Source organism: Oncorhynchus nerka, linkage group LG24 (assembly GCF_034236695.1).
Source record: "Oncorhynchus nerka isolate Pitt River linkage group LG24, Oner_Uvic_2.0, whole genome shotgun sequence".
In the NCBI taxonomy this organism is placed as follows: Eukaryota; Metazoa; Chordata; class Actinopteri; order Salmoniformes; family Salmonidae; genus Oncorhynchus; species Oncorhynchus nerka.
The window spans coordinates 83,113,312-83,141,191 of record NC_088419.1 but is presented as its reverse complement, the minus strand read 5'-3'; the positions used below and the strand labels follow the sequence as shown (position 1 = coordinate 83,141,191).

The following is a 27,880-nucleotide window of genomic DNA, read 5'->3' as shown; positions in this document are numbered from 1 at the left end:
TCCTCACCTGGCTCTATTTCCTCTGTAGGGTCCTCACATGGCTCCACTTCATTTGTAGGGTCCTCACCTGGCTCTATTTCCTCTGTAGGGTCCTCAACTAGCCACTTCCTCTATAGGGTCCTCACCTGGCTCCACTTCCTCTGTAGGGTCCTCACCTGGCTCCACTTCCTCTGTAGGGTCCTCACCTGGCTCCACTTCCTCTGTAGGGTCTTCACCTGGCTCCACTTCCTCTATAGGGTCCTCACCTGGCTCCACTTCCTCTGTAGGGTCTTCACCTGGCTCCACTTCCTCTGTAGGGTCCTCACCTGGCTCCACCTCCTCTGTAGGGTCCTCACCTGGCTCCACTTCCTCTGTAGGGTCTTCACCTGGCTCCACTTCCTCTGTAGGGTCCTCACCTGGCTCCACTTCCTCTGTAGGGTCCTCACCTGGCTCCACTTCCTCTGTAGGGTCCTCACCTGGCTCCACTTCCTCTGTAGGGTCTTTACCTGGCTCCACTTCCTCTGTAGGGTCCTCACCTGGCTCCACTTCCTCTGTAGGGTCCTCACCTGGCTCCACTTCCTCTGTAGGGTCTTCACCTGGCTCCACTTCCTCTGTAGGGTCTTCACCTGGCTCCACTTCCTCTGTAGGGTCCTCACCTGGCTCCACTTCCTCTGTAGGGTCTTCACCTGGCTCCACTTCCTCTTTAGGGTCTTCACCTGGCTCCACTTCCTCTGTAGGGTCTTCACCTGGCTCCACTTCCTCTGTAGGGTCCACACCTGGCTCCACTTCCTCTGTGGGGTCCTCACCTGGCTCCACTTCCTCTGTAGGGTCTTCACCTGGCTCCACTTCCTCTGTAGGGTCCTCACCTGGCTCCGCTTCCTCTGTAGGGTCCTCACCTGGCTCCACTTCATTTGTAGGGTCCTCACCTGACTCTATTTCCTCTGTAGGGTCCTCACCTGGCTCTATTTCCTCTGTAGGGTCCTCACCTGGCTCTATTTCCTCTGTAGGGTCCTCACATGGCTCCACTTCATTTGTAGGGTCCTCACCTGGCTCTATTTCCTCTGTAGGGTCCTCACATGGCTCCACTTCATTTGTAGGGTCCTCACCTGGCTCTATTTCCTCTGTAGGGTCCTCAACTAGCCACTTCCTCTATAGGGTCCTCACCTGGCTCCACTTCCTCTGTAGGGTCCTCACCTGGCTCCACGTCCTCTGTAGGGTCCTCACCTGGCTTCACTTCCTCTGTGGGGTCTTCACCTGGCTCCACTTCCTCTGTGGGGTCTTCACCTGGCTCCACTTCCTCTGTAGGGTCCTCACCTGGCTCTATTTCCTCTGTAGGGTCCTCACCTGGCTCTATTTCCTCTGTAGGGTCCTCACATGGCTCCACTTCATTTGTAGGGTCCTCACCTGGCTCTATTTCCTCTGTAGGGTCCTCATCTGACTCTATTTCCTCTGTAGGGTCCTCACATGGCTCCACTTCATTTGTAGGGTCCTCACCTGGCTCTATTTCCTCTGTAGGGTCCTCAACTAGCCACTTCCTCTATAGGGTCCTCACCTGGCTCCACTGCCTCTGTAGGGTCCTCACCTGGCTCCACTTCCTCTGTAGGGTCCTCACCTGGCTCCACTTCCTCTGTAGGGTCCTCACCTGGCTCCACTTCCTCTGTAGGGTCTTCACCCGGCTCCACTTCCTCTGTAGGGTCCTCACCTGGCTCCACTTCCTCTGTAGGATCCTCACCTGGCTCCACTTCCTCTGTAGGGTCTTCACCTGGCTCCACTTCCTCTGTAGGGTCCTCACCTGGCTCCACTTCCTCTGTAGGGTCCTCACCTGGCTCCACTTCCTCTGTAGGGTCCTCACCTGGCTCCACTTCCTCCAGGGTCTTCACCTGGCTCCACTTCCTCTGTAGGGTCTTCACCTGGCTCCACTCTGTAGGGTCCTCACCTGCTCCACTTCCTCTGTAGGGTCCTCACCTGGCTCCACTTCCTCTGTAGGGTCCTCACCTGGCTCCACTTCCTCTGTAGGGTCCTCACCTGGCTCCACTTCCTCTGTAGGGTCCTCACCTGGCTCCACTTCCTCTGTAGGGTCCTCACCTGGCTCCACTTCCTCTGTAGGGTCCTCACCTGGCTCCACTTCCTCTGTAGGGTCCTCACCTGGCTCCACTTCCTCTGTAGGGTCCTCACCTGGCTCCACTTCCTCTGTAGGGTCCTCACCTGGCTCCACTTCCTCTGTAGGGTCCTCACCTGGCTCCACTTCCTCTGTAGGGTCCTCACCTGGCTCCACTTCCTCCAGGGTCTTCACCTGGCTCCACTTCCTCTGTAGGGTCCTCACCTGGCTCCACTTCCTCTGTAGGGTCCTCACCTGGCTCCACTTCCTCTGTAGGGTCCTCACCTGGCTCCACTTCCTCTGTAGGGTCCTCACCTGGCTCCACTTCCTCTAGGGTCCTCACCTGGCTCCACTTCCTCTGTAGGGTCCTCACCTGGCTCCACTTCCTCTGTAGGGTCTTCACCTGGCTCCACTTCCTCTGTAGGGTCCTCACCTGGCTCCACTTCCTCTGTAGGGCTCACTTCCTCAGGTCTTCACCTGGCTCCACTTCCTCTGTAGGGTCTTCACCTGGCTCCACTTCCTCTGTAGGGTCCACACCTGGCTCCACTTCCTCTGTGGGGTCCTCACCTGGCTCCACTTCCTCTGTAGGGTCTTCACCTGGCTCCACTTCCTCTGTAGGGTCCTCACCTGGCTCCGCTTCCTCTGTAGGGTCCTCACCTGGCTCCACTTCATTTGTAGGGTCCTCACCTGACTCTATTTCCTCTGTAGGGTCCTCACCTGGCTCTATTTCCTCTGTAGGGTCCTCACCTGGCTCTATTTCCTCTGTAGGGTCCTCACATGGCTCCACTTCATTTGTAGGGTCCTCACCTGGCTCTATTTCCTCTGTAGGGTCCTCACATGGCTCCACTTCATTTGTAGGGTCCTCACCTGGCTCTATTTCCTCTGTAGGGTCCTCAACTAGCCACTTCCTCTATAGGGTCCTCACCTGGCTCCACTTCCTCTGTAGGGTCCTCACCTGGCTCCACGTCCTCTGTAGGGTCCTCACCTGGCTTCACTTCCTCTGTGGGGTCTTCACCTGGCTCCACTTCCTCTGTGGGGTCTTCACCTGGCTCCACTTCCTCTGTAGGGTCCTCACCTGGCTCTATTTCCTCTGTAGGGTCCTCACCTGGCTCTATTTCCTCTGTAGGGTCCTCACATGGCTCCACTTCATTTGTAGGGTCCTCACCTGGCTCTATTTCCTCTGTAGGGTCCTCATCTGACTCTATTTCCTCTGTAGGGTCCTCACATGGCTCCACTTCATTTGTAGGGTCCTCACCTGGCTCTATTTCCTCTGTAGGGTCCTCAACTAGCCACTTCCTCTATAGGGTCCTCACCTGGCTCCACTGCCTCTGTAGGGTCCTCACCTGGCTCCACTTCCTCTGTAGGGTCCTCACCTGGCTCCACTTCCTCTGTAGGGTCCTCACCTGGCTCCACTTCCTCTGTAGGGTCTTCACCCGGCTCCACTTCCTCTGTAGGGTCCTCACCTGGCTCCACTTCCTCTGTAGGATCCTCACCTGGCTCCACTTCCTCTGTAGGGTCTTCACCTGGCTCCACTTCCTCTGTAGGGTCCTCACCTGGCTCCACTTCCTCTGTAGGGTCCTCACCTGGCTCCACTTCCTCTGTAGGGTCCTCACCTGGCTCCACTTCCTCTGTAGGGTCTTCACCTGGCTCCACTTCCTCTGTAGGGTCTTCACCTGGCTCCACTTCCTCTGTAGGGTCCTCACCTGGCTCCACTTCCTCTGTAGGGTCCTCACCTGGCTCCACTTCCTCTGTAGGGTCTTCAACTGGCTCCACTTCCTAGGGTCCTCACCTGGCTCCACTTCCTCTGTAGGGTCCTCACCTGGCTCCACTTCCTCTGTAGGGTATTCACCTGGCTCCACTTCCTCTGTAGGGTCCTCACCTGGCTCCACTTCCTCTGTAGGGTCCTCACCTGGCTCCACTTCCTCTGTAGGGTCCTCACCTGGCTCCACTTCCTCTGTAGGGTCCTCACCTGGCTCCACTTCCTCTGTAGGGTCCTCACCTGGCTCCACTTCCTCTGTAGGGTCTTCACCTGGCTCCACTTCCTCTGTAGGGTCCTCACCTGGCTCCACTTCCTCTGTAGGGTCCTCACCTGGCTCCACTTCCTCTGTAGGGTCCTCACCTGGCTCCACTTCCTCTGTAGGGTCCTCACCTGGCTCCACTTCCTCTGTAGGGTCCTCACCTGGCTCCACTTCCTCTGTAGGGTCCTCACCTGGCTCCACTTCCTCTGTAGGGTCTTCACCTGGCTCCACTTCCTCTGTAGGGTCCTCACCTGGCTCCACTTCCTCTGTAGGGTCCTCACCTGGCTCCACTTCAGTGGCTTCATTGTGTTAGGAGAGCCAGCGGGCCGTCACGCTTCTCTCTCATATTTCCTTTTTTCCCTCTCCTTTCTTCTCTCCTCTCTCCCATTTCCACCTCCTGTGTTTGTCTTACTATGATTACATCATAAAAACTAGGCTACGTTATAGCTCATGAGACTGTTTGTAGTTTAGATTGAGGTCTCAGCCACAGCCAGGAAATATAACCCTCCCCAGAGTTCCACAGCCTAGAGGAAATAGAACCCTCCCTAGAGTTCCACAGCCTAGAGGAAATATAACCCTCCCTAGAGTTCCACAGCCTAGAGGAAATATAACCCTCCCTAGCCTAGAGTTCCACAGCCTAGAGGAAATAGAACCCTCCCTAGAGTTCCACAGCCTAGAGGAAATAGAACCCTCTCTAGAGTTCCACAGCCACATTCAGCAGTGTCATCATCAACATCACCCACAAGTATGAATCAGTGTGCCAAAACATTCCACCAACACTAATTGTTATGTTATGAAATACACTTGATTATAATACCAGCATGTTGTTTACAGCCATGTTAATGTAAGAGCAGAGCCTCATCAGCCTGCCTGTCTGGCTGCCACAGTGACAGGTGCAGCTGGCCTACACCATTCAGCCTCATTAACCCAGGCTAGATTCCTGACACTACTCTGAGCTGCACCGCGCTCGTTACTCCCTCCCAACACACCACGCGTTGAACCGCACATTATCACCCAATTAACACCTCCCAGTCCATTCCACCACAGCTCTCACAGGTCCTCTAGTCTACTACTGCCTCACTCTCTGCTACGTCCCTCTCACTGCCATGGCCCTCTCACTGCCATGGCCTTCTCACTGCCATGGCCCTCTTACTGCCACGGCCCTCTCACTGCCATGGCCCTCTCACTGCCATTGCCCTCTTACTGCCACGGCCCTCTCACTGCCATGGCCCTCTCACTGCCATGGCCCTCTTACTGCCACGGCCCTCTCACTGCCACGGCCTTCTCACTGCCATGGCCCTCTTACTGCCACGGCCCTCTCACTGCCATGGCCCTCTCACTGCCATTGCCCTCTCACTGCCACGCCCCTCTCACTGCCACTCCCCCATCACTGCCACGCCCCTCTCACTGCCACTCCCCTCTCACTGCCACGCCCCTCTCACTGCCACGCCCCTCTCACTGCCATAACACTTTGGGTCAGTTTGAAAGGTTCCGGTGAGCAGGAGTGGGGGTGGCTCCAGTAAGGCTACTTACAGTAGAGCCTAAATCTGTGACAGAGAAGGCCCATGTCTGTCTGTCTGTCTGTCTGTCTATGTCTCTCTGTCTGTCAGCACTCTGTCCATTCGTAATGTTAAACAAGCACAGCCTGCAGAGAGGCTGTGGGAGCCTGCCCCATTAAACACACTCACTCAGGCATTGCTGTGCATGGGAACTAGCTACTTCACAGAGAGACACAGAGAGAAGGAGAAAACGAGAGAGAGAGAAGAACTTGGACAGAGAGAATCAGAGAGATACAGGTTGTGAATTTGTTGACAGTCTCACCAGTCGGTCAGAGGGAGACTCATTATAATAGTTTCTACCCCTACACAGCTCCAGCCTCCAACTGTGTCGCGTGCAGAGATATTAGATTGGACGGATGTGAATAGTTCCTTCTGCCTGTCTCATCTCTGGTTATGAAACATAGGCTGCATCACAAATAGCACCCTATTCCCTATACACAGTAGCGCACTACTTTTGAAAAGTGCTCTGGTCAAAAGTAGTGCACTATGTAGGGAAAATAGTGCCATTTAGGATGCAGACAGAGAGGAGAGCTGCTGTGGTCAGGTATTAATAACTCCATGATGTTACCTGTCTGATACTACTGCCCTCAGGTCTTCAGTAATAACATCATCGTCATTATTATTATTATTATTACTCATAGATGAACTGTCATTACTCATTTGATATTTTCTTCTTAAATGTAAAACCCCACTTTTCTCCCTGTCAATGTGTATGTCTTGATGGTGGCACAACCCAGTAAGAGTGATGTCTCCTCTGTCTCCTGTCTACAGGGTCTGATTTCCCCCACGACCCCAGTGTTGTGGCCCCCTCCACTTGGAACAGCTCAGGTGAGAGATAACATGTCTAACAGACAGCAAACACACTGATGTACACACAAACACAATGATGTACACACAAACACCGTGATGTACACACAAACACAATGATGTACACACAAACACAATGATGTACACACAAACACCGTGATGTACACACAAACACAATGATGTACACACAAACACACTGATGTACACACAAACACAATGATGTACACACAAACACCGTGATGTACACACAAACACAATGATGTACACACAAACACAATGACGTACACACAAACACAATGACGTACACACAAACACACAATGGTGTACACACAAACACAATGATGTACTCACAAACACACAATGGTGTACACACAAACACAATGATGTGCACACAAACACACAATGGTGTACACACAAACACAATGGTGTACACACAAACACAATGATGTACACACAAACACAATGATGTACACAAAAAACTATGACACACACACACACACAGTGGTGTACACAGACAGACAGACAGACAGACAGACAGACAGACAGACAGACAGACAGACAGACAGACAGTTAAGCAAACAAACAAAGATAAACCTTTTAGAAGGATACCGTTGTGACCTCCTAGATAGAGATGTGGATGGGATTAAGAAGAACCCGTGGGTGGATTTGTTACTGTGATGACGATAAGACCAACCAGTGGGTGGACTTGTTACTGTGATGACGATAAGACCAACCAGTGGGTGGACTTGTTACTGTGATGACGATAAGACCAACCAGTGGGTGGACTTGTTACTGTGATGACGATAAGACCAACCAGTGGGTGGACTTGTTACTGTGATGACGATAAGACCAACCAATGGGTGGACTTGTTACGGCATTAGCTGTGATGCTGATTATTTGGCCAGTTATGTCAATGTTGTACTCCATGCACTCTGGCCCAGGACCAACAACACTGGAATCCTGTGTTGTTTGTTTATGTATATCAGCTGTTCCACTCCACTATTCCTTCAACACAGAGGCTAAGATTGTATTCATGCCACGGCAGAAAGAGTCCTGTACTGTTTGTATCTCAGCATCCCTCCACTCCACTATTTTTAGCCTACAACACAGTGGCTAGCTAGCTAACATATGTCTCTGTTATCTGATGGAAGGATGCTGATTGGCCAGTGTTGTGTCTAGAGGCAGGGCTGGTTTTGATTCGTCGAGCACATAGCATTCAGGTCCTATGAAAGCAGCTGGGTCTCTCTGCATGCTCCACTGGAACAATGTCATCATTGTGAAATAGATTCATATTGTGGTTGTCTGATGTTAGTTTACAGCTACATGAACCTGAGTTTACTTCCTGGGGTTTTCCAATAGACTGAGTGTACCAATTTATTTATTTCACCTTTATTTAACCAGGTAGGCAAGTTGAGAACAAGTTCTCATTTACAATTGCGACCTGGCCAAGATAAAGCAAAGCAGTTCGACAGATACAACGACACAGAGTTACACATGGAGTAAACAACCAAACAACATTATGAACACCTGCTCTTTCCATGACATAGACTGACCAGGTGAGTCCAGGTGAAAGCTATGATCCCTTATTGATGTCACCTGTTAAATCCAATCAAATCGCTGTAGATGAACGGGAGGAGACAGATTAAAGAAGGATTTTTAAGCCTTGAGATAATTGAGACATGGATTGTGTATGTGTGTCATTCAGAGGTTGAACTGGCAAGACAAAAGATTGAAGTGCCTTTGAACGGGGCATGGTAGTAGGTATCAGGTGCACCGTTTTGTGTCAAGAACTGCAACGCTGCTGGGTTTTTCACGCTCAACAGTTTCCCGTGTGTGTCAAGAATGGTTCACCACTCAAAAGACAACTTGACACAACTGTGGGAAACACTTTGGAGTCAACATGGACCAGCATCCCTATGGAATGCTTTCCACACCTTGTAGAGGCCATGCCCCGACAAGGCTGTTCTGAGGGCAACTAAATATTAGGAAGGTGTTCTTAATGTTTTGTACACTCAGTGTATATATTTATGTATGTCACTGGGTTTTCCACACCTTGTAGTGAGGCGGAGTTGGCAGGCGATAGACTGTACAGTACAGTATGACACTGGTGTGGTGAGGAAGACAGATATTATAACAGCTCTGTATCACCCACACGGTTACATTTAAGCAATAAGGGGGTGTGGTATATGGCCAATATACCACGGCTAAGGGCTTTTTTTGCACGACGCAACGCTGAGTGCCTGGATACAGCCATTAGCCATGGTATATTAGCCATATACCACGAACCCCCGAGGTGCCTTATTGCTATTATAAACTGGTTACCAACATAATTAGAGCAGTAAAAATACATGTTTTGTCATATCTGTGGTATACAGTCTGATATACCATGGCTGTCAGCCAATCAGCATTCAGGGCTCGAACCACCCAGTTTATAACATGGAATATTATAGTGAGAGTACAAAGAGATTGTAAACTTAGTGTGCTTCTAATGTGTTTGGCTGATCTTGATTGTATAAGTTTCATTCATAGCTTACACACACACACACACACACACACACACACACACACACACACACACACACACACACACACACACACACACACACACACACACACACACACACAGACACACACTCTTAGCAGCTCTTTTGCTTATAATATGGATTCAGAGCTTCACCTTTGCCAGAGCTGGCTACAGTGGAGTGCAGGGCCAGGCAGCTCGGCATCACTCCCATGTTATGTTAGCTGTGCTCCAGGTCAGGTTTCTAGTCTGTCTACTGCTGTGTGGGCCAGACCAGCAGAATTTCTATAGCAGTATTAGACTGTATTAACCAATGACTCACTAACACACAGAGGTAGGATGCTTCTGAAGGGGGATTTGGGTGGGTTTGACATGTGTGTGTGTGTGTGTGTATGTGTGTGTGTGTGTGTGTGTGTGTGTGTGTGTGTGTGTGTGTGTGTGTGTGTGTGTTAGAACTAGCAGTGGGTCTGGGGCTGATTAGGTGTTTTATTCCTGTGGAGAGAAGCACCTCAGAATAAATCTTCTGCACCCTTTCATTTCCAGCTGGGTAATTTCCCCCCTCTCAGACACGGGTCCAAACAACGCCACAGTAATAAAGAGAGTGGTGATGATGGGAACAATTTAGCAATCTGGTGATATTAAAGAAACGTCATGAGCCAGGCTAGGTTTTGGTTTCAGAGGGATTGGGTTGCCAATCACTACAACACTCCACACAAGACAATTAGGGGAAGAATGGGCTTGTTGTACAAACATTGGCAGGACATCGCTTTCCTCCTCTCTCCTCCTCTCTCCTCTTTTCCAGCTCTATTATCTATAATTAAGGCAGTCAGGGGAGTGTGCAGACAGACCCACACACACACACAAACTGTCATCTCAGGAGTGTGTGCTTAGACAGCTCTCTATATGGTGCCTGACTGTGAGAGATCTTGACCTCTGAAGAGGAGAGTGGTGGAGTGCTCATCCTATCAGACGTGTTCAGATATGAGTCACACGTCACTGGCAGACGAGGTACCACTACACATAGCATAGTCCTGGCACATAGACACCGGACTAGCGCCACGGATAGCCTAGCATCGCTGCCATGTAGTTTTGTCTGGTCACAGTAGTAGGGAAACTTAAATGCTAGAGCTATAGTCTCATGTTATATTTATTTAGTCCGCTATGAGTTATGATTTGTTATACTGTGTTGGGATCAAATGAATGCAGACTCTTTCTCTGCTGTACAGGTCAGGTCAGACAAACCGTCTGTTTGTGCAGTCAGTGACTTGTGTTTTTGTGATTTCCAACAGACTTCTCTCAGAATGCTACAGTAAATGGCTGGAGCCAGCCATACGTATGGAGGCAGCCATATGGAGCACTGCAACTCTCAGAGGCAGTTAAAAACATGCATGGAGAAACAATCCAAACCCCTCTATCATAAACAGTTTGAAGTATTTGTTCACTGTTTTGTAAATAGATTATTTTGAGCTATAAAGCACATGTTGTCGTCATATTCTACAGCTCTCTCTCTCTCTCTCTCGCTCTCTCTCTCTCCCTCTCTCTCTCTCTCTCTCTCTCTCTCTCTCTCTCTCTCTCTCTCACCCTCTCTCTCTCTCTCTCTCTCTCTCTCTCTCCCTCTCTCTCACCCTCTCTCTCTCACCCTCTCTCGCTCTCTCTCTCTCTCTCCGTCTCTCTCTCTCTCCCTCTCTCTCCCTCTCACCCTCTCTCGCTCTCTCTCTCTCCGTCTCTCTCTCTCTCTCTCTCAATTACATTTAAGGGGCATGGGAAACATATGTTAACATTGCCAAAGCAAGTGAGGTCTCTCTCCCTCTCTCTCTCTCTGTCTGTCTGTCTGTCTGTCTGTCTGTCTGTCTGTCTGTCTGTCTGTCTGTCTGTCTGTCTGTCTGTCTGTCTGTCTGTCTGTCTGTCTGTCTGTCTGTCTGTCTGTCTGTCTGTCTGTCTCTCTCTGTCTGTCTCTCTCTCTCTCTCTCTCTCTCTCTCTCTCTCTCTCTCTCTCTCTCTCTGTCTCTCTCTCTCTCTCTCTGTCTCTCGCTCTCTCTCTCCATCTCCCTCTCTCCCTCTCTCTTTATCTTTAACCCTCATTTTACATTGTCATTTACAGCAACGACCTGGGGAATAGTGACAGGGGAAAGGAGGGGTGATGAATGTGCCAATTGGAAGCTGGGGGTGATTAGGTGGCCATGATGGTATGAGAGCCAGATTTGGAATTTATCCAGGACAACAGGGTTAACACCCCTACTCTTACGATAAGTGCCATGGGATCTTTAGTAACCACAGTGAGTCAGGACACCCGTTTAAAGTCCCACCCGAGAGACGGCACCCATCACAGGGCAATGTCCCCAATCATTTTTTAGACCAAAGGAAATGTGCCTCCTACTGGCCCTCCACTGACATTGGTTGTTTCTTTTATGCCTTTTTGAAACAGTTTTATGGGAATTGAAAAATATAAACTACATGACCAAAAGTATGTGGATACCTGCTCATCGAACATCTCATTCCAAAATCATGGGCATTAATATGGAGTTGGTCCCCCCTTTGCTGCTATAACAGCCTCCACATTGCTGGGCAGGCTTCCCACTAGATGTTGGAACATTGCTGGGGGACTTTCTTCCATTCACCCACTAGAGCATTAGTGAGGTCGGGCACTGATGTTGGGCGATGAGGCCTGGTTCACAGTCGGCATGCCAATTCATCCCAAAGGTTTTCGATGGGGTTGAGGTCAGGGCTCTGTGCAGGCCAGTCTAGTTCTTCCATACTGATCTTGTCAAACCTTTTCTACATAGTCCTCACTTTGTGCGGACAGTGAGGCTATATGTCAGTGACCGTATGGCAGAAAGTGAGGCTAAATCTCAGTGACCATATGGCAGACAGTCAAGCTATATCTCAGTGACCGTATGGCAGACAGTGAAGTTATATCTCAGTGACCTTATGGCAGACAGTGAAGCTATATCTCAGTGACCGTATGGCAGACAGTGAAGCTATATCTCAGTGACCGTATGGCAGACAGTGAAGCTATATCTCAGTGACCATATGGCAGACAGTGAAGCTATATCTCAGTGACCGTATGGCAGACAGTGAAGTTATATCTCAGTGACCGTATGGCAGACAGTGAAGTTATATCTCAGTGACCGTATGGCAGACAGTGAAGTTATATCTCAGTGACCGTATGGCAGACAGTGAAGTTATATCTCAGTGACCGTATGGCAGACAGTGAGGATATATCTCAGTGACCATATGGCAGACAGTGAGGCTATATCTCAGTGACCGTATGGCAGACAGTGAAGCTATATCTCAGTGACTGTATGGCAGACAGTGAAGCTATATCTCAGTGACCGTATGGCACACATTGAGGCTAAATAGGGCAACTGAGGCTGTGTCCTGATTCTCCAAACTTCTCTCGAAGTGTGCACTTGCACACTCTCCATCAGTGGTGTAAGCTTTAGCTGGAGGGAGTTTCCACAATTGTTAAATCCAAGATGGGGAGTGTGTAAGTGTACACTTTGAGAGAAGGGTGGATAATGGAGATGTAGACTTTCTCTCTTTTCATCAACCAGTTCATATGATCACACCACTTTCTGTCCTCGGCTGATAAGAGGTCTGTAGACACACTCTGGTCCATTCCACATGTGTGTGTTTCAGCCTGGCAGCTGAGGACCATGTGGCCAGTGGCCCCTATTGGCCTCCTCAGGCCCCTTGTTAAGTCAGAGGTGATTCATAGCTCCAATCCCCTCTACCCAACGCAGTTTAGAAAGTTAATAAGCAAGGTTTTATGTCTCTCTGACATATGTCCTTACAACCCTCCTGATTATTACTGTCAGTACAACCCTCCTGATTATTACTGTCATTACAACCCTCCTGATTATTAATGTCAGTACAATCCTCCTGATTATTACTGTCATTACAATCCTCCTGATTATTACTGTCATTACAACCCTCCTGATTATTACTGTCAGTACAACCCTCCTGATTATTACTGTCATTACAACCTCCTGATTATTACTGTCAGTACAACCCTCCTGATTATTACTGTCATTACAATCCTCCTGATTATTACTGTCATTACAACCCTCCTGATTATTACTGTCATTACAACACTCCTGATTATTACTGTCATTACAATCCTCCTGATTATTACTGTCATTACAATCCTCCTGATTATTACTGTCATTACAATCCTCCTGATTATTACTGTCATTACAACCCTCCTGATTATTACTGTCATTACAATCCTCCTGATTATTACTGTCATTACAATCCTCCTGATTATTACTGTCATTACAACACTCCTGATTATTACTGTCATTACAACACTCCTGATTATTACTGTCATTACAATCCTCCTGATTATTACTGTCATTACAATCCTCCTGATTATTACTGTCATTACAACCCTCCTGATTATTACTGTCATTACAATCCTCCTGATTATTACTGTCATTACAATCCTCCTGATTATTACTGTCATTACAACACTCCTGATTATTACTGTCATTACAATCCTACTGTCATTACAACCTCCTGATTATTCCTGATTACAATCCTCCTGATTATTACTGTCATTACAATCCTCCTGATTATTACTGTCATTACAACCCTCCTGATTATTACTGTCATTACAACACTCCTGATTATTACTGTCATTACAATCCTCCTGATTATTACTGTCATTACAATCCTCCTGATTATTACTGTCATTACAACACTCCTGATTATTACTGTCATTACAACCCTCCTGATTATTACTGTCATTACAACCCTCCTGATTATTACTGTCATTACAATCCTCCTGATTATTACTGTCATTACAATCCTCCTGATTATTACTGTCATTACAACCCTCCTGATTATTACTGTCATTACAATCCTCCTGATTATTACTGTCAGTACAACCCTCCTGATTATTACTGTCATTACAATCCTCCTGATTATTACTGTCATTACAATCCTCCTGATTATTACTGTCATTACAACCTCAGTACATTAAATCCTCCTGATTATTACTGTCATTACAACCCTCCTGATTATTACTGTCATTACAACCCTCCTGATTATTACTGTCATTACAATCCTCCTGATTATTACTGTCATTACAATCCTCCTGATTATTACTGTCATTACAATCCTCCTGATTATTACTGTGTCACTCCTGTACTGTCATTACAATCCTCCTGATTATTACTGTCATTACAACCCTCCTGATTATTACTGTCATTACAACACTCCTGATTATTACTGTCATTACAATCCTCCTGATTATTACTGTCATTACAATCCTCCTGATTATTACTGTCATTACAATCCTCCTGATTATTACTGTCATTACAACCCTCCTGATTATTACTGTCATTACAACCCTCCTGATTATTACTGTCATTACAATCCTCCTGATTATTACTGTCATTACAATCCTCCTGATTATTACTGTCATTACAATCCTCCTGATTATTACTGTCATTACAACCCTCCTGATTATTACTGTCATTACAACCCTCCTGATTATTACTGTCATTACAACCCTCCTGATTATTACTGTCATTACAATCCTCCTGATTATTACTGTCATTACAACCCTCCTGATTATTACTGTCATTACAACCCTCCTGTTTATAAACACTACTATCAGTCAGCATGGCTCTCCTGTTTATAAACACTCCTATCGGTCAGCATGGCCTTCCTGTTTATAAACACTACTATCAGTCAGCATGGCTCTCCTGTTTATAAACACTACTATCAGTCAGCATGGCCTTCCTGTTTATAAACACTATAATCAGTCAGCATGGCCCTCCTGTTTATAAACACTACTATCAGTCAGCATGGCTCTCCTGTTTATAAACACTATAATCAGTCAGCATGGCCCTCCTGTTTATAAACACTACTATCAGTCAGCATGGCTCTCCTGTTTATAAACACTACTATCAGTCAGCATGGCTCTCCTGTTTATAAACACTACTATCAGTCAGCATGGCCCTCCTGTTTATAAACACTACTATCAGTCAGCATGGCTCTCCTGTTTATAAACACTCACATCAGTCAGCATGGCCCTCCTGTTTATAAACATTATAATCAGTCAGCATGGCCCTCCTGTTTATAAACACTATAATCAGTCAGCATGGCTCTCCTGTTTATAAACACTATAATCAGTCAGCATGGCTCTCCTGTTTATAAACACTCATATCAGTCAGCATGGCCCTTCTGTTTATAAACACTCATATCAGTCAGCATGGCTCTCCTGTTTATAAACACTCATATCAGTCAGCATGGCCCTCCTGTTTATAAACATTATAATCAGTCAGCATGGCCCTCCTGTTTATAAACACTATAATCAGTCAGCATGGCTCTCCTGTTTATAAACACTATAATCAGTCAGCATGGCTCTCCTGTTTATAAACACTCATATCAGTCTGCATGGCCCTCCTGTTTATAAACACTATAATCAGTCAGCATGGCTCTCCTGTTTATAAACACTCATATCAGTCAGCATGGCCCTCCTGTTTATAAACATTATAATCAGTCAGCATGGCCCTCCTGTTTATAAACACTATAATCAGTCAGCATGGCTCTCCTGTTTATAAACACTCATATCAGTCTGCATGGCTCTCCTGTTTATAAACACTATAATCAGTCAGCATGGCTCTCCTGTTTATAAACACTCATATCAGTCTGCATGGCCCTCCTGTTTATAAACATTATAATCAGTCAGCATGGCCCTCCTGTTTATAAACACTACTATCAGTCAGCATGGCCCTCCTGTTTATAAACACTACTATCAGTCAGCATGGCCTTCCTGTTTATAAACACTCCTATCAGTCAGCATGGCCCTCCTGTTTATAAACACTCCTATCAGTCAGCATGGCCTTCCTGTTTATAAACACTCCTATCAGTCAGCATGGCCCTCCTGTTTATAAACACTACAATCAGTCAGCATGGCCCTCCTGTTTATAAACACTACTATCAGTCAGCATGGCCTTCCTGTTTATAAACACTCCTATCAGTCAGCATGGCCCTCCTGTTTATAAACACTCATATCAGTCAGCATGGCCTTCCTGTTTAGAAATGATAAAAATGATACAAATATTGTGATATGATATTTTGGCCATATCATTCAGCCCTAGAAGAATCTGACCCTGACACACACTCACACATACACAACCTTACATACAGTTGAAGTCAGAAGTTTACATACACTTAGGTTGGAGTCATTAAAACTTGTTTTTCAACCACTCCACACATTTCTTGTTAACAAACTATAGATTTGGAAAGTTGGTTAGGACATCTACTTTGTGCATGACACAAGTAATTTTCCAACAATTGTTTACAGACAGATTATTTCACTGTATCACAATTCCAGTGGGTCAGAAGTTTACATACACTAAGTTGAGTGTGCCTTGAAACAGCTTGGAAAATTCCAGAAAATGATGTCATGGCTTTAGAAGCTTCTGATAGGATAATTGTCACGGCTGTTGAAGGAGGAGGACCAAGATGCAGCGTCGTGAGCGTACGTATTCTTTATTTATATGACACCGACAAAAAACAATAAACACTACAAAACAAACCGTGAAGATAAAGGCTATGTGCCCTAAACAACAGAATGCCCACCCCAAATCACACCCTGACCAAACCAAATAGAGACACAAAAAGGCTCTCTAAGGTCAGGGCGTGACAATAATTGACATAATTTGAGTCCATTGGAGGTGTACCTATGGCTGTATTTCAAGGCCTACCTTCAAACTCAGTGCCTCTTTGACATCAAGGAAAAATCTAAAGAAATCAGCCAAGACCTCAGAAAAAACAATGTAGCCCTCCACAAGTCTGGTTCATCCTTGGAAGCAATTTCCAAACGCCTGAAGGTACTACATTCATCTGTACAAACAATATTACATAAGTATAAACACCATGGGACCACGCAGCCATCTTACCGCTCAGGAAGGAGACGCATTGAACATACTTTGGTACGAAAAGTGCAAATCAATCCCAGAACAACAGCAAAGGACCTTGTGAAGATGCTGGAGGAAACAGGTACAAAAGTATCTATATCCACAGTAAAACGAGTTCTATGGCGACATTACCTGAAAGGCCACTCAACAAGGAAGAAGCCGTTGCTCCAAAACCGCCAGAAAAAAGCCAGACTACGGTTTGCAACTGCACATGGGGACAAAGATCGTAGTTTTTGATGAAATATCCTCTGGTCTGATGAAACAAAAATAGAACTGTTTGGCCATAATGACCATCGTTATGTTTGGAGGAAAAAGTGGGAGGCTTGCAAGCCGAAGAACACCATCCCAACCGTGAAGAACGGGGGTGGCAGCATCATGTTGTGTGGGTGCTTTGCTGCAGGATGGACTGGTGCACTTCGCAAAATAGATGGCATCATGAGGCAGGAAAATTATGTGGATATATTGAAGCAACATCTCAAGACATCAGTCAGGAAGTTAAAGCTTGGTCGCAAATGGGTCTTCCAAATGGACACTGACCCCAAGCATACTTCCAAAGTTGTGGCAAAATGGCTTAAGGACAACAAAGTCAAGCTATTGGAGTGGCCATCACAAAGCCCTGACTTCAATCCAATAGAACATTTGTTGGCAGAACTGAAAGAGCGTGTGCGAGCAAGGAGGCCTACAAACCTGACTCAGTTACAGCAGCTCTGTCTGGAGGAATGGGCCAAAATTCACTCAACTTATTGTGGGAAGCTTGTGGAAGGCTACCCAAAACGTTTGACCCAAGTTAAACAATTTAAAGGCAATGCTACTGTTACGATGCCTCCTAACGGAGGGAGGTGCAGGAATCAGGAGCAGGAGAGCAAGGATATCCAAGTCCAAAAGTTTAATGAGCAGTCCCAACACAACTACATCATGGGACTAAAACACGCCCAAAACGAGATTGCCACACACACAGGGAATAAAGCGTAACACACACGGAGGAGAAACCTCTACTACTAAACTTAATACCAAAATGGCACAACTGCCGAGAGAAAAGAAACCCTGTGGTGCAGACATGCACCCCTAAATAACGTCACCACAGAAAACAATCCCGCACAAAGACCGCTGAGCACCGCCCGATCAGGGAGAGGAGCCACCTTGGAAGTCGTGACAGTACCCCCCTCCCTGACACTCGGCTCCCGCAGCGCCGGCCTCGAGGACGACCCGGAGGACGAGGCGCAGGGCGATCCAGATGGAGGAGGTGAAACTCACTCAGCAGAGATGGGGCCAAGACGTCCTCCACCGGCACCCAGCATCTCTCATCCGGACCGTACCCCTCCCAATCCACGAGGTATTGCAGACCCCTCACCCGACGCCTGGAATCCAGTATGGATCGTACTGTATGGATCGTACCTCATCTCCTTGGAGCGGACCAGCTACCACCGGCCTGAGGAGAGACACATGAAACGAGGGGTTAATAAGGTAATTTGAGGGGAGCTGTAACCTATGACACACCTCGTTTATTCTCCCCAGGACTTTAAATGGCCCCACAAACCACGGACCCAGCTTCCTTCAGGGCAGGCGGAGGGGCAGGTTTCGGGTCGAGAGCCAGACTCGGTCCCCCGGTGCAAACACCGGGGCCTCACTGCGGTGGCGGTCAGTGCTCGTTTTATGCCACCCTTCGGGCTGTTTCAGGTGCCCGTGGTCTCCTTCAAGTGCTTCACCCAGTCCTCCACCCCAGGAGCCTCGGTCTGGCTTGGATGCCACGGTACCAGGACCGGCTGATACCCCAACACGCACTGAAAGGGCGAAAGTTTAGTTGAGGAGTGGCGGAGTGAGTTCTGGGCTATCTCTGCCAATGGCACGTACCTCACCCACTCCCCTGGCCGGTCCTGGCAATACGACCACAGAAACCTACCCACATCCTGGTTTACTCTCTCCACCTGCCCATTACTCTTGGGGTGAAAACCAGAGGTCAGGCTGACCGAGACCCCCAGATGCCTCCATGAACGCCCTACAAACCCAGGACGTGAACTGGGGACCCCGATCAGAAACTATGTCCTCAGGCACCCCGTAGTGCCGGAAGATGTGAGTAAACAGGGCCTCCGCAGTCTGTAGGGCCATAGGGAGACCGGGAGGGAGGAGACAACAGGACGTAGAGAAACGATCCACAACGACCAGGATCTTAGCGTTTCCCTGTGAAAGAGGTAGATCGGTCAGGAAGTCTACCGACAGGTGTGACCAAGTCCGCTGTGGAACGGGGAGGGGTTGTAACTTCCCTCTGGGCAGGTGTCTAGGAGCCTTGCACTGAGCGCACACTGAACAGGAGGAGACATAAACCCTCACGTCCTTAGCTAAAGTGAGCCAACAGTACTTCCCCCTAAGGCTCCGCAACGTCCTATCAATACCCAGATGACCAGAGGAGGGTAATGTGTGCGCTCACTGAATCAATATATCACGGACACCAAGCGGGACGTACTTCCGTCCAGCTGGGCACTGAGGTGGGGTAGGCTCTAAACGAGATGCCCGCTCGATGTTCGCGCGCCCACCACTGTCGCCACCAGACAAGAGGCCAGAAGTATGGGGGTGGAATCGATGGACCGCTCCTCTGTATCATACAGATATCTATACGATATCGTAAATCTGAATCTGGTGAAAAACATGGCCACCTCTTCAGTCTCCTCGCCGCCCGGATGTACTCCATATTACGGTGGTCAGTCCAGATGAGGAAAGGGTGTTGAGCCCCCTCAAGCCAATGTCTCCACACTTTCAGGGCTTTTACGTCAGCCAGCAACTCTCGGTCCCCCACGTCATAGTTTCGCTCCACCGGGCTGAGCTTCTTCGAAAAGAAAGTGCAGGGGTGGAGCTTGAGTGGCGCTGTGAGAGCACTGCTCCAATCCCAGCCTCGGATGCGTCCACCTCCACCATGAATGCCAAAGAGGGATCCGGATGAGCCAACACGGGAGCCTCGGTAAACAGTGTCTTCAAGCAACTAAATGCTCTGTCCGCCTCAACCGACCACCGTAGACCCACCGGGAGCGCGAGCCGAACACCATTTGTGTATTAAGCCATTAATTCCATAAATCCAGGGATGAGAGAAGGACAGTAGGACGATGAGAAAATCTATATACTGCTCAACCCTTCTGAGGGGCCCCTGCGTTGAGGGTCAGCGTGGCAGATGTATTGTTGCCTACCTTTACCACCTGGGGACGGCCCGCCAGGAAGTCCAGGATCCAATTGCAGATGGAGGTGTTCAGTCCCAGGGTCCTTAGCTTAGTAATGAGATTGGAGGATACAATCGTGTTGAATGCCGAGCTGTAGTCAATGAACACTATTCTCACATAGGTGTTCCTCTTGCCCAGGTGGGAAAGGGCAGTGTGGAGTGCAATAGAGATTGTGTCATCTGTGGATATATTGGGCGATATGTGAATTGGAGTGGGTACCTCATTCTATAATGAGAGGACTCCTGATTTCTCCAGGAGTGATAAGTGTAATTTGTGTCTAGTACTGCGTTTTTGCTAGCTAGGTCCATCTATCTTAGGTGCTGCCTGTCTTCCCAGTAGCCTACTTGGTGTGTGAACTGCTGACTGCTCATAACTTGCGGATGATTGTTGACACATCAACCAGGATCAAGGGGCAGAGCAATATGTGACTTGTTTTGGTAATCAGTGGCTGTATTGGAGTGGGAGGGGTTTCTCCTCTACTAGGCAATCAGAAATTAGTACAGGGAGGTTTGCTCTTCACCTCTGCTAAGCAATCAGCAATTAGTACAGGGAGGTGTGCTCTTCACCTCTGCTAGGCGACTAGCAAATAGTGTTAGTACTTTCTCAGTGGCAGCTGTAAGCGGTGGTCATGTCAGTGGCGGTCAAAACTAAGACCATCCCGAAAGAAAGACTGTTCTGCCAAGTTGTTCTGGGGAGTTGATCCAGGAGGAAGGAAAGAGAGGAAGGCTCCACTCTCTCACCTGAGTATCTTAAAATTAACTAGTTATTCACAGATGGTCTCATTTTGCTTTAGCAACTATGTGTCTGTTTTCTATACCTGTTTGCTCCACTCCCTGTGGGCTTTACAGACTTTCCCCACCGCTTGGCTGCAACCCTTCTAATTTAGTGTTCCATGTGGAATTCCTGGTCTCTGGCAGCGTTTGGAACTGCTGATCTGTGGTCAAGAATGCTGAGTTCATTTTGCTGTTCATTAGAGCTACTCATCTTGTTGGCTGACGAAAAGTAAATGTGGACAGCTCTTCCAATATCTTCGATATGCGCCTCGGAATTGGATAACAACGTGCTCAGTTACGTCCCCGATGTGTCTGTCTTCACTTGTATCCTGTGAGAAAGATCCGATCAGGTGACAGAGAACCATGTGAGAGGTGCTTCGGCATGCAGCCGGGAGAAGGGAATTATTAAGCATTAAGCATATAGGAGTACATGTTTCTTTGTTAACCGCTCAACACAGAATAGGGGCGGTATGTGCGGACTCCCTCATCTTTTGGAAAATATATCCTTTCTATAATATACTGTAATATAATGCCTTGGAACTCTAAGCATATCTGTTCAATGAACTAGTGTAGCACACAGCCATATGGCATAGCCAGATCAGGACATAACATAAGGACAACTCAGACTATTGTTCTACTGAAATAGACTAGATTTTCTTCATATCGTGTTTCTTTAGACCTGTCTAAAATAAATAATGGATTTACTGTGAACATGTAGGCTATATTACATGGATTTATTATACTTTTTTCAAATGTAGATATTCCAATGGTCTGCATCAGTGTAGAAGCCAGGAGATGCTAAATGTGTTTATGTTCATTAACGGTTAATTACCATGAGACCGGCAGTTATTTGCTTGACAATCACCTGGTGACACAATTTCATGACCGCTGCAGCCATAAGCATTACAGCATTTGTTAAATGCAGCATTCATCATCACAACATTTGTAATACATTGTTATGAGAGATGGGGGCAGAGGGAGAGGGAGGGAGACTGAGAAATAGAGAGCAGTCTGGTGTTTTCCTTCCCTGTTGAAAAGGTTGACCTTGATGCCTATAGCCAATACTGCACAGAGCACAGAGCAGGAAGTGCTTTCTGAGGTGTGTAGTTGGACAGAAATCAGCTAGCTCTGCTCTGCACCCCTGGGTCACTGAGACATCCTGTCATGTGACCACATAGAACACATGGAACACTCAAAATTCACACACTGAAAATAATATAGGCCTACACACTACATACTTCATAGAAGCCCAAGATGTATTGGTACAGTATATCTGTATTATACAAATAGACACAGACACACATGCAAACACACACAGATATTAATATTTTTTCTTTTGGAGTTGTGTGTCTGTTCTGTTGAGTTAAGGAATCTAGCAGAATCTACCAGGAATGTGTTCCATCACTGGGAGTCCCTGGCAAGGAGCTAGTTTAGTTCCCATAGGCACTCGGAGTCTGTGTGGACCAAGCATACTGCATCACTAACACTAGCTATTGTCACGTTCTGACCTTTATTTCCTTTGTTTTGTATTTATTTAGTATGGTCAGGGCGTGAGTTGGGGTGGGCAGTCTATGTTTGTTTTTCTATGATTTGGGGATTTGTATGTTTCGGCCTAGTATGGTTCTCAATCAGAGGCAGGTGTCATTAGTTGTCTCTGATTGAGAATCATACTTAGGTAGCCGGGGTTTCACTGTTTGTTTGTGGGTGATTGTCTATGTTGATTGCTTGTGTCAGCACAGTTCTCATTAGCTTCACGGTCGTTATTTCGTTTATTGTTTTTGTATAGTGTGTTTCAGTGTTCAGTGTTTTCTTTATTAAAATTCATGATGAACACATACCACGCCGCATTTTGGTCCTCTGATCCTTCTCGCCTCTCCTCTTCAGATGAAGAGGAGGACGCCCGTGACAGCTATCACTAGCAAACAGTGGAAAAAACGTTTAGGTAGCTAACATGATTCTTCTTACATGCACTACTAAAGTTAAAAATCATTGGAATAATGTGAACATGGGCGAGAGGGAGTTTCCTTCTACCAGTCTCGGTGCTATTCCTTTCAAATCTAAGTTCAGTTGTGTAGTGGAGGGTATACGCAGATACACGCCGGAAACCCATGTGGGCTTTGCATGTACTCACTGATGCATATCAAAGTAGTGTAGTGTAGGTATACGATTTATCAATTATGTAGTACAATAGAGAAATCAGACACAAAGTAGTCTACACAATCGCTAAACACGTGAAATATATTCACGTGCGCTACACACCTAGTCTCAGCAGAATATCATCTGTCAGGCAGAAAGAGCACATAGCTCTCAGCTTTGTTGTTGCTTGGAGCAGCTCACAGATGAATGATATCGGTAGCGGGTAGTTTACGCAGGAAAGACATTTCAACTGATGATATCTACCAGTAAATGCTAACTAAGGCAACAATGGGTATGCAAACCAGGTGTTGAAAAATGTAGGCTCGAAGTCTTGGTTGAATCTTTGCGATGTGCAATTCAGTCATCATGCGCTGTTTGAATGAAAATTTCGAAAGGCTTTCCCCCAAAAATCTTCCCAATTAAATGTTGACTGCACGGTAGGCCTACCTGACACAATGCTATAAAGATGATTTGTATCAATCACATGGACTCTCTAGGCCTATTGTACAGTAGCCTACAGAAACACCGCTAGCCAGGTCTCTTGTTCGATCCGCAATTGAATTAAAGGGCAACTAGACCATTATTATTATTTATTTTTAATATAGAACATAATTTTTCAAACACGGCGCCGTTCCTTCACCAGGCATTAGAGTATACCCACTTCTCCAGGTACCACTACACCACTGTCCAAGTCACATTCAGACTGACTTTAATCATTTAAACCTAACCTATAACCTGACCCATCACCTTATGTATTACTGCCCCAAGTTGCAAGAAGTGGCATCACAAAAAACACCCAAAAACTAGAGAACACAAATGGCTCATAGTCTTTCCATCCAACCATTTCATGCAGATTAATTATGACGCATAACAAAACAACAGGCCTGATGGAAACAGCAAATTTGCCTGTAAAATTTCCCAATGTCGACAAAACAAAATACGCTGTATAATTGTGGATAATGTTTTGGTCTGTGAAATAGATTATGCGACAATTTCGGTGGAAATGTATTTATGCACAAATGTTATGCACAAAAATAACCATCACGTTGAAGAGAGCTTGGAGTCACGCGACGATATGTTCCGTTGTACCAACATGACATGGAAAGACATGAAGAGTTTTTAGACAGATTAAATAAATGATGATGAATGTCATCATTTATTTAATAACTTCATAACTTATGGTGGTTAAGTGCACAGTGATGTGCTTCATGCAAATATCTGATAAATATCAAGGGTATTATTTGAATGCGGGAGACATGATGATCGGTGATTGTTGCCAATTATCAAAAGGATCTTATCCATACCTCATCATGTATTTATTTATGCTGATTTTAGAATACTTGCATAAAAATCCATCACAATTGGATAGAAACCTAGCCCATAAATCTAATACTGAAACAAAATAATATAAATATGAAAATGAAATATATTTATACAACTTAATCTAAATAAAAACTAGCAAATCAGGTCTGAAAACTAACAGAAACTAACAGAATTTATAAAACAAACAAAAATGAATAGAAATAAAAATGAATTTATAAACACAAAACTATAATAACCTTGCTACACACCCACAAACAGGTCCAGTGTTTTGCTGTGTATCACGCTGCAGAATGTTGGACTGTCCTGTTCATGTTGATCTACCAGTAAGACCAGGTAACTTCTGGAGAGGAGAGGGAAGTTCCAAGGTTTTATATGACTTTAGTGCTCCTGAAAACCCCTCTGGCAACACATAGACATGAAGACACAGACATGAAGACACAGACATGAACACACAGACATGAACACATAGACATGAAGACACAGACATGAAGACACAGACATGAAGACACAGACATGAAGACACAGACATGAACACACAAACATGAACACACAGACATGAACACACAGACATGAAGATACAGACATGAACACACAGATATGAACACACAGACATGAACACATAGACATGAAGACACAGACATGAAGACACAGACATGAACACACAGACATGAGCACACAGACATGAACACACAGACATGAAGATACAGACATGAACACACAGATATGAACACACAGACATGAAGACACAGACATGAACACACAGACATGAAGACACAAACATGAACACACAGACATGAACACACAGACATGAAGATACAGACATGAACACACAGATATGAACACACAGACATGAACACATAGACATGAAGACACAGACATGAAGACACAGACATGAACACACAGACATGAGCACACAGACATGAACACACAGACATGAAGATACAGACATGAACACACAGATATGAACACACAGACATGAAGACACAGACATGAACACACAGACATGAGCACAGGGACATGAACACACAGACATGAAGATACAGACATGAACACACAGATATGAACACACAGAGATGAAGACACAGACATGAACACACATACATGAAGACACAGACATGAACACACAAACATGAACACACAGACATGAAGACACAGACATGAACACACGGACATGAAGACACAGAAATGAAGACACAGACATGAACACAGACATGAAGACACATACATGAACACACGGATATGAACACACAGACATGAAGACACAGACATGAAGACACAAACATGAAGACACAGACATGAAGACACAGACATGAAGACACAGACATGAAGACACAGACATGAACACATAGCCATGGTGAAACGGCTGATCATTTGTGACCACAAAACCACAAAATATCTTGTGAAGGATTCCAACCCGGCAGTTGGAGTGAGTTTATTGCGCACACACACACATTTTGGCTCACACGCATGCACACACACACACACACACACACACACACACACACACACACACACACACACACACACACACACACACACACACACACACACACACACACACACACACACACACACACACACACAGATTAGAGTCATTTATGAGAAGTGTTATTCAGAGATGGAAAAAGAATGGAGCTTCAGGGGGAGTTAAACCATAGAGATGTGGGAGAGTTGAAACCTTGTTTGAGGAGGGTCCAGATGACTGAACTCAAGGTTGTGGTAAAAGCCTTGGATGTCTTCTCAGTACAGTCAGATTGAGCTCTTAGAACTTTTAGAAATAATAATTTGTCTTTTCAGCTGGCCATTCCATTAGTGGATGTGTTTATTGCTTAATCCTTTCATGTAAATTGAATGATTACACATCATAACAGTTCTCTGTTGATCTGATTTGTCTCAGGATGTACACTGTACTTAGTAAAGGTTACTGGATAAACACCCACTTCTCGTACTCTATGCTTGTATAAATATGTTGTACTGTTCATACCCCAAGGAATATCTTCATCTATTATTGTTATGGGACTTATACACTGAATGTGCAAAACATTAAGAACACCTTCCTACCATTGAGTCGTCATCCCCCCTTCCTTCCCCTTTTGCCTTCAGAACAGACTCAATTCGTCGGGGCATGGACTCTAGAAGGTGTCAAAAGCGTTCCACAGGGATGCTGGCCCATGTTGACTCCAATGCTTCCCACAGTTGTCCAGTTGGCTGGATGTCATTTGGGTGGTAGACCCCAGACCAAACTGAGCATTAAAAACACAGCTACCATACCCCGTTCAAAGACACTTCAGTATTTTGTTTTGCCCATTCACCCTCTGAATGGCACACAGACACAATCCATGTCTCCATTGTCTCAAGGCTTCTTAAACCTGTCTCCTCCCCTTCATCTACACTGATTGAAGTGGATTTAACAACTGACATCAATAAGGGATCATAACTTTCACCTGAATTCACCTAGTCAGTCTATGTCATGGAAAGAGCCGGTGTTCCTAATGTTTTGTACACTCAGTGTACATACTTTAATATATTTTTATAGACCACATTATGTTATTTATATAGTCTTGATCTAGAGTTGGACGTCCACTCACATAAATAATTCCTATGTAGTTACTGTGATTAATATATTTGAAATGTTTCTCTCTATTATCTCTCTATCTCTCCCTGTCTCTTTGTCTATCTTTGTTCTAATCATTGCCAAGAGATGACTGGCCCTGTCCTCCGTTTAATAGACCTACTTTCGTATTGGTTTATGTAAAAAGCAAGAGCCATTAAAGACTGATGTCTACATCTAATTTTCCCTCTATCTTTCTCTTTCTCCCCCCTCTCACTCCCTCTCTTTCACTCCCGTTAAATGCTCCCATTAAAATGTCCATATCTTATTCTCTCTCTCCCACCCCCTCACATCCCAGCTCTCTTCTTGCGTCTGGAGGCTCCTATGAACAACATCACCACGTCTCTGGGCCAGACAGCAGAGCTGCTGTGTCGTGTGTCCGGTCACCCCACTCCCACGGTGCGCTGGCTGAAGAACGACGCCCCCGTGGTCCAGGAGCCTCGCCGGATCTCCTACCGACCAACGCCCTACGGCTCCCGCCTCCGCATCCGTAACCTGGACACTACAGACACAGGCTACTTCCAGTGTGTGGCCACTAACAGCTACGGCATCGTCTCCACCACAGGAGTACTCTTCGTCAAGTTTGGTAAGACTAGTAGAACGAGGCTTTGAGACTGTTATGAAGTGTTTAGAAGTCCCCAATGAAGCAGCTATTAATGCCATCAATCAAACCAATCAATTTCACGCATTTAGAGTGATTATCTAAAGCTGTCTGTCTGGTCTATCTAATCAACGCATGTTCAAAGTAGTTAGGAGAGAGGTCAGAGTTGACTGTCTGCTTTGATAGCATGAGCTTAGTGTAGATCTGCATGTGGTTTAGCCAGAGCTAGGCTGCATGGCTCTGGCAGCTATGGAGAAGACGTCTGGTAACATGTGGTTTAGCCAGAGCTAGGCTGCATGGCTCTAGCAGCTATG

General features: G+C 46.3%; 1 protein-coding gene across 1 annotated transcript in view; it reads left to right on the top strand.

Annotated features, from left to right (window-relative positions):
• Positions 1-27,880, top strand: part of ror1 (receptor tyrosine kinase-like orphan receptor 1) — a 297,767-nt gene that overhangs the window by 183,570 nt on the left and 86,317 nt on the right. Inside the window, exons 2-3 of the mRNA XM_065009217.1 lie at positions 6,426-6,482; positions 27,264-27,551. Of these exons, the coding sequence (XP_064865289.1) occupies positions 6,426-6,482; positions 27,264-27,551 (345 nt within the window). The remainder of the gene's footprint in view (positions 1-6,425; positions 6,483-27,263; positions 27,552-27,880) is intronic.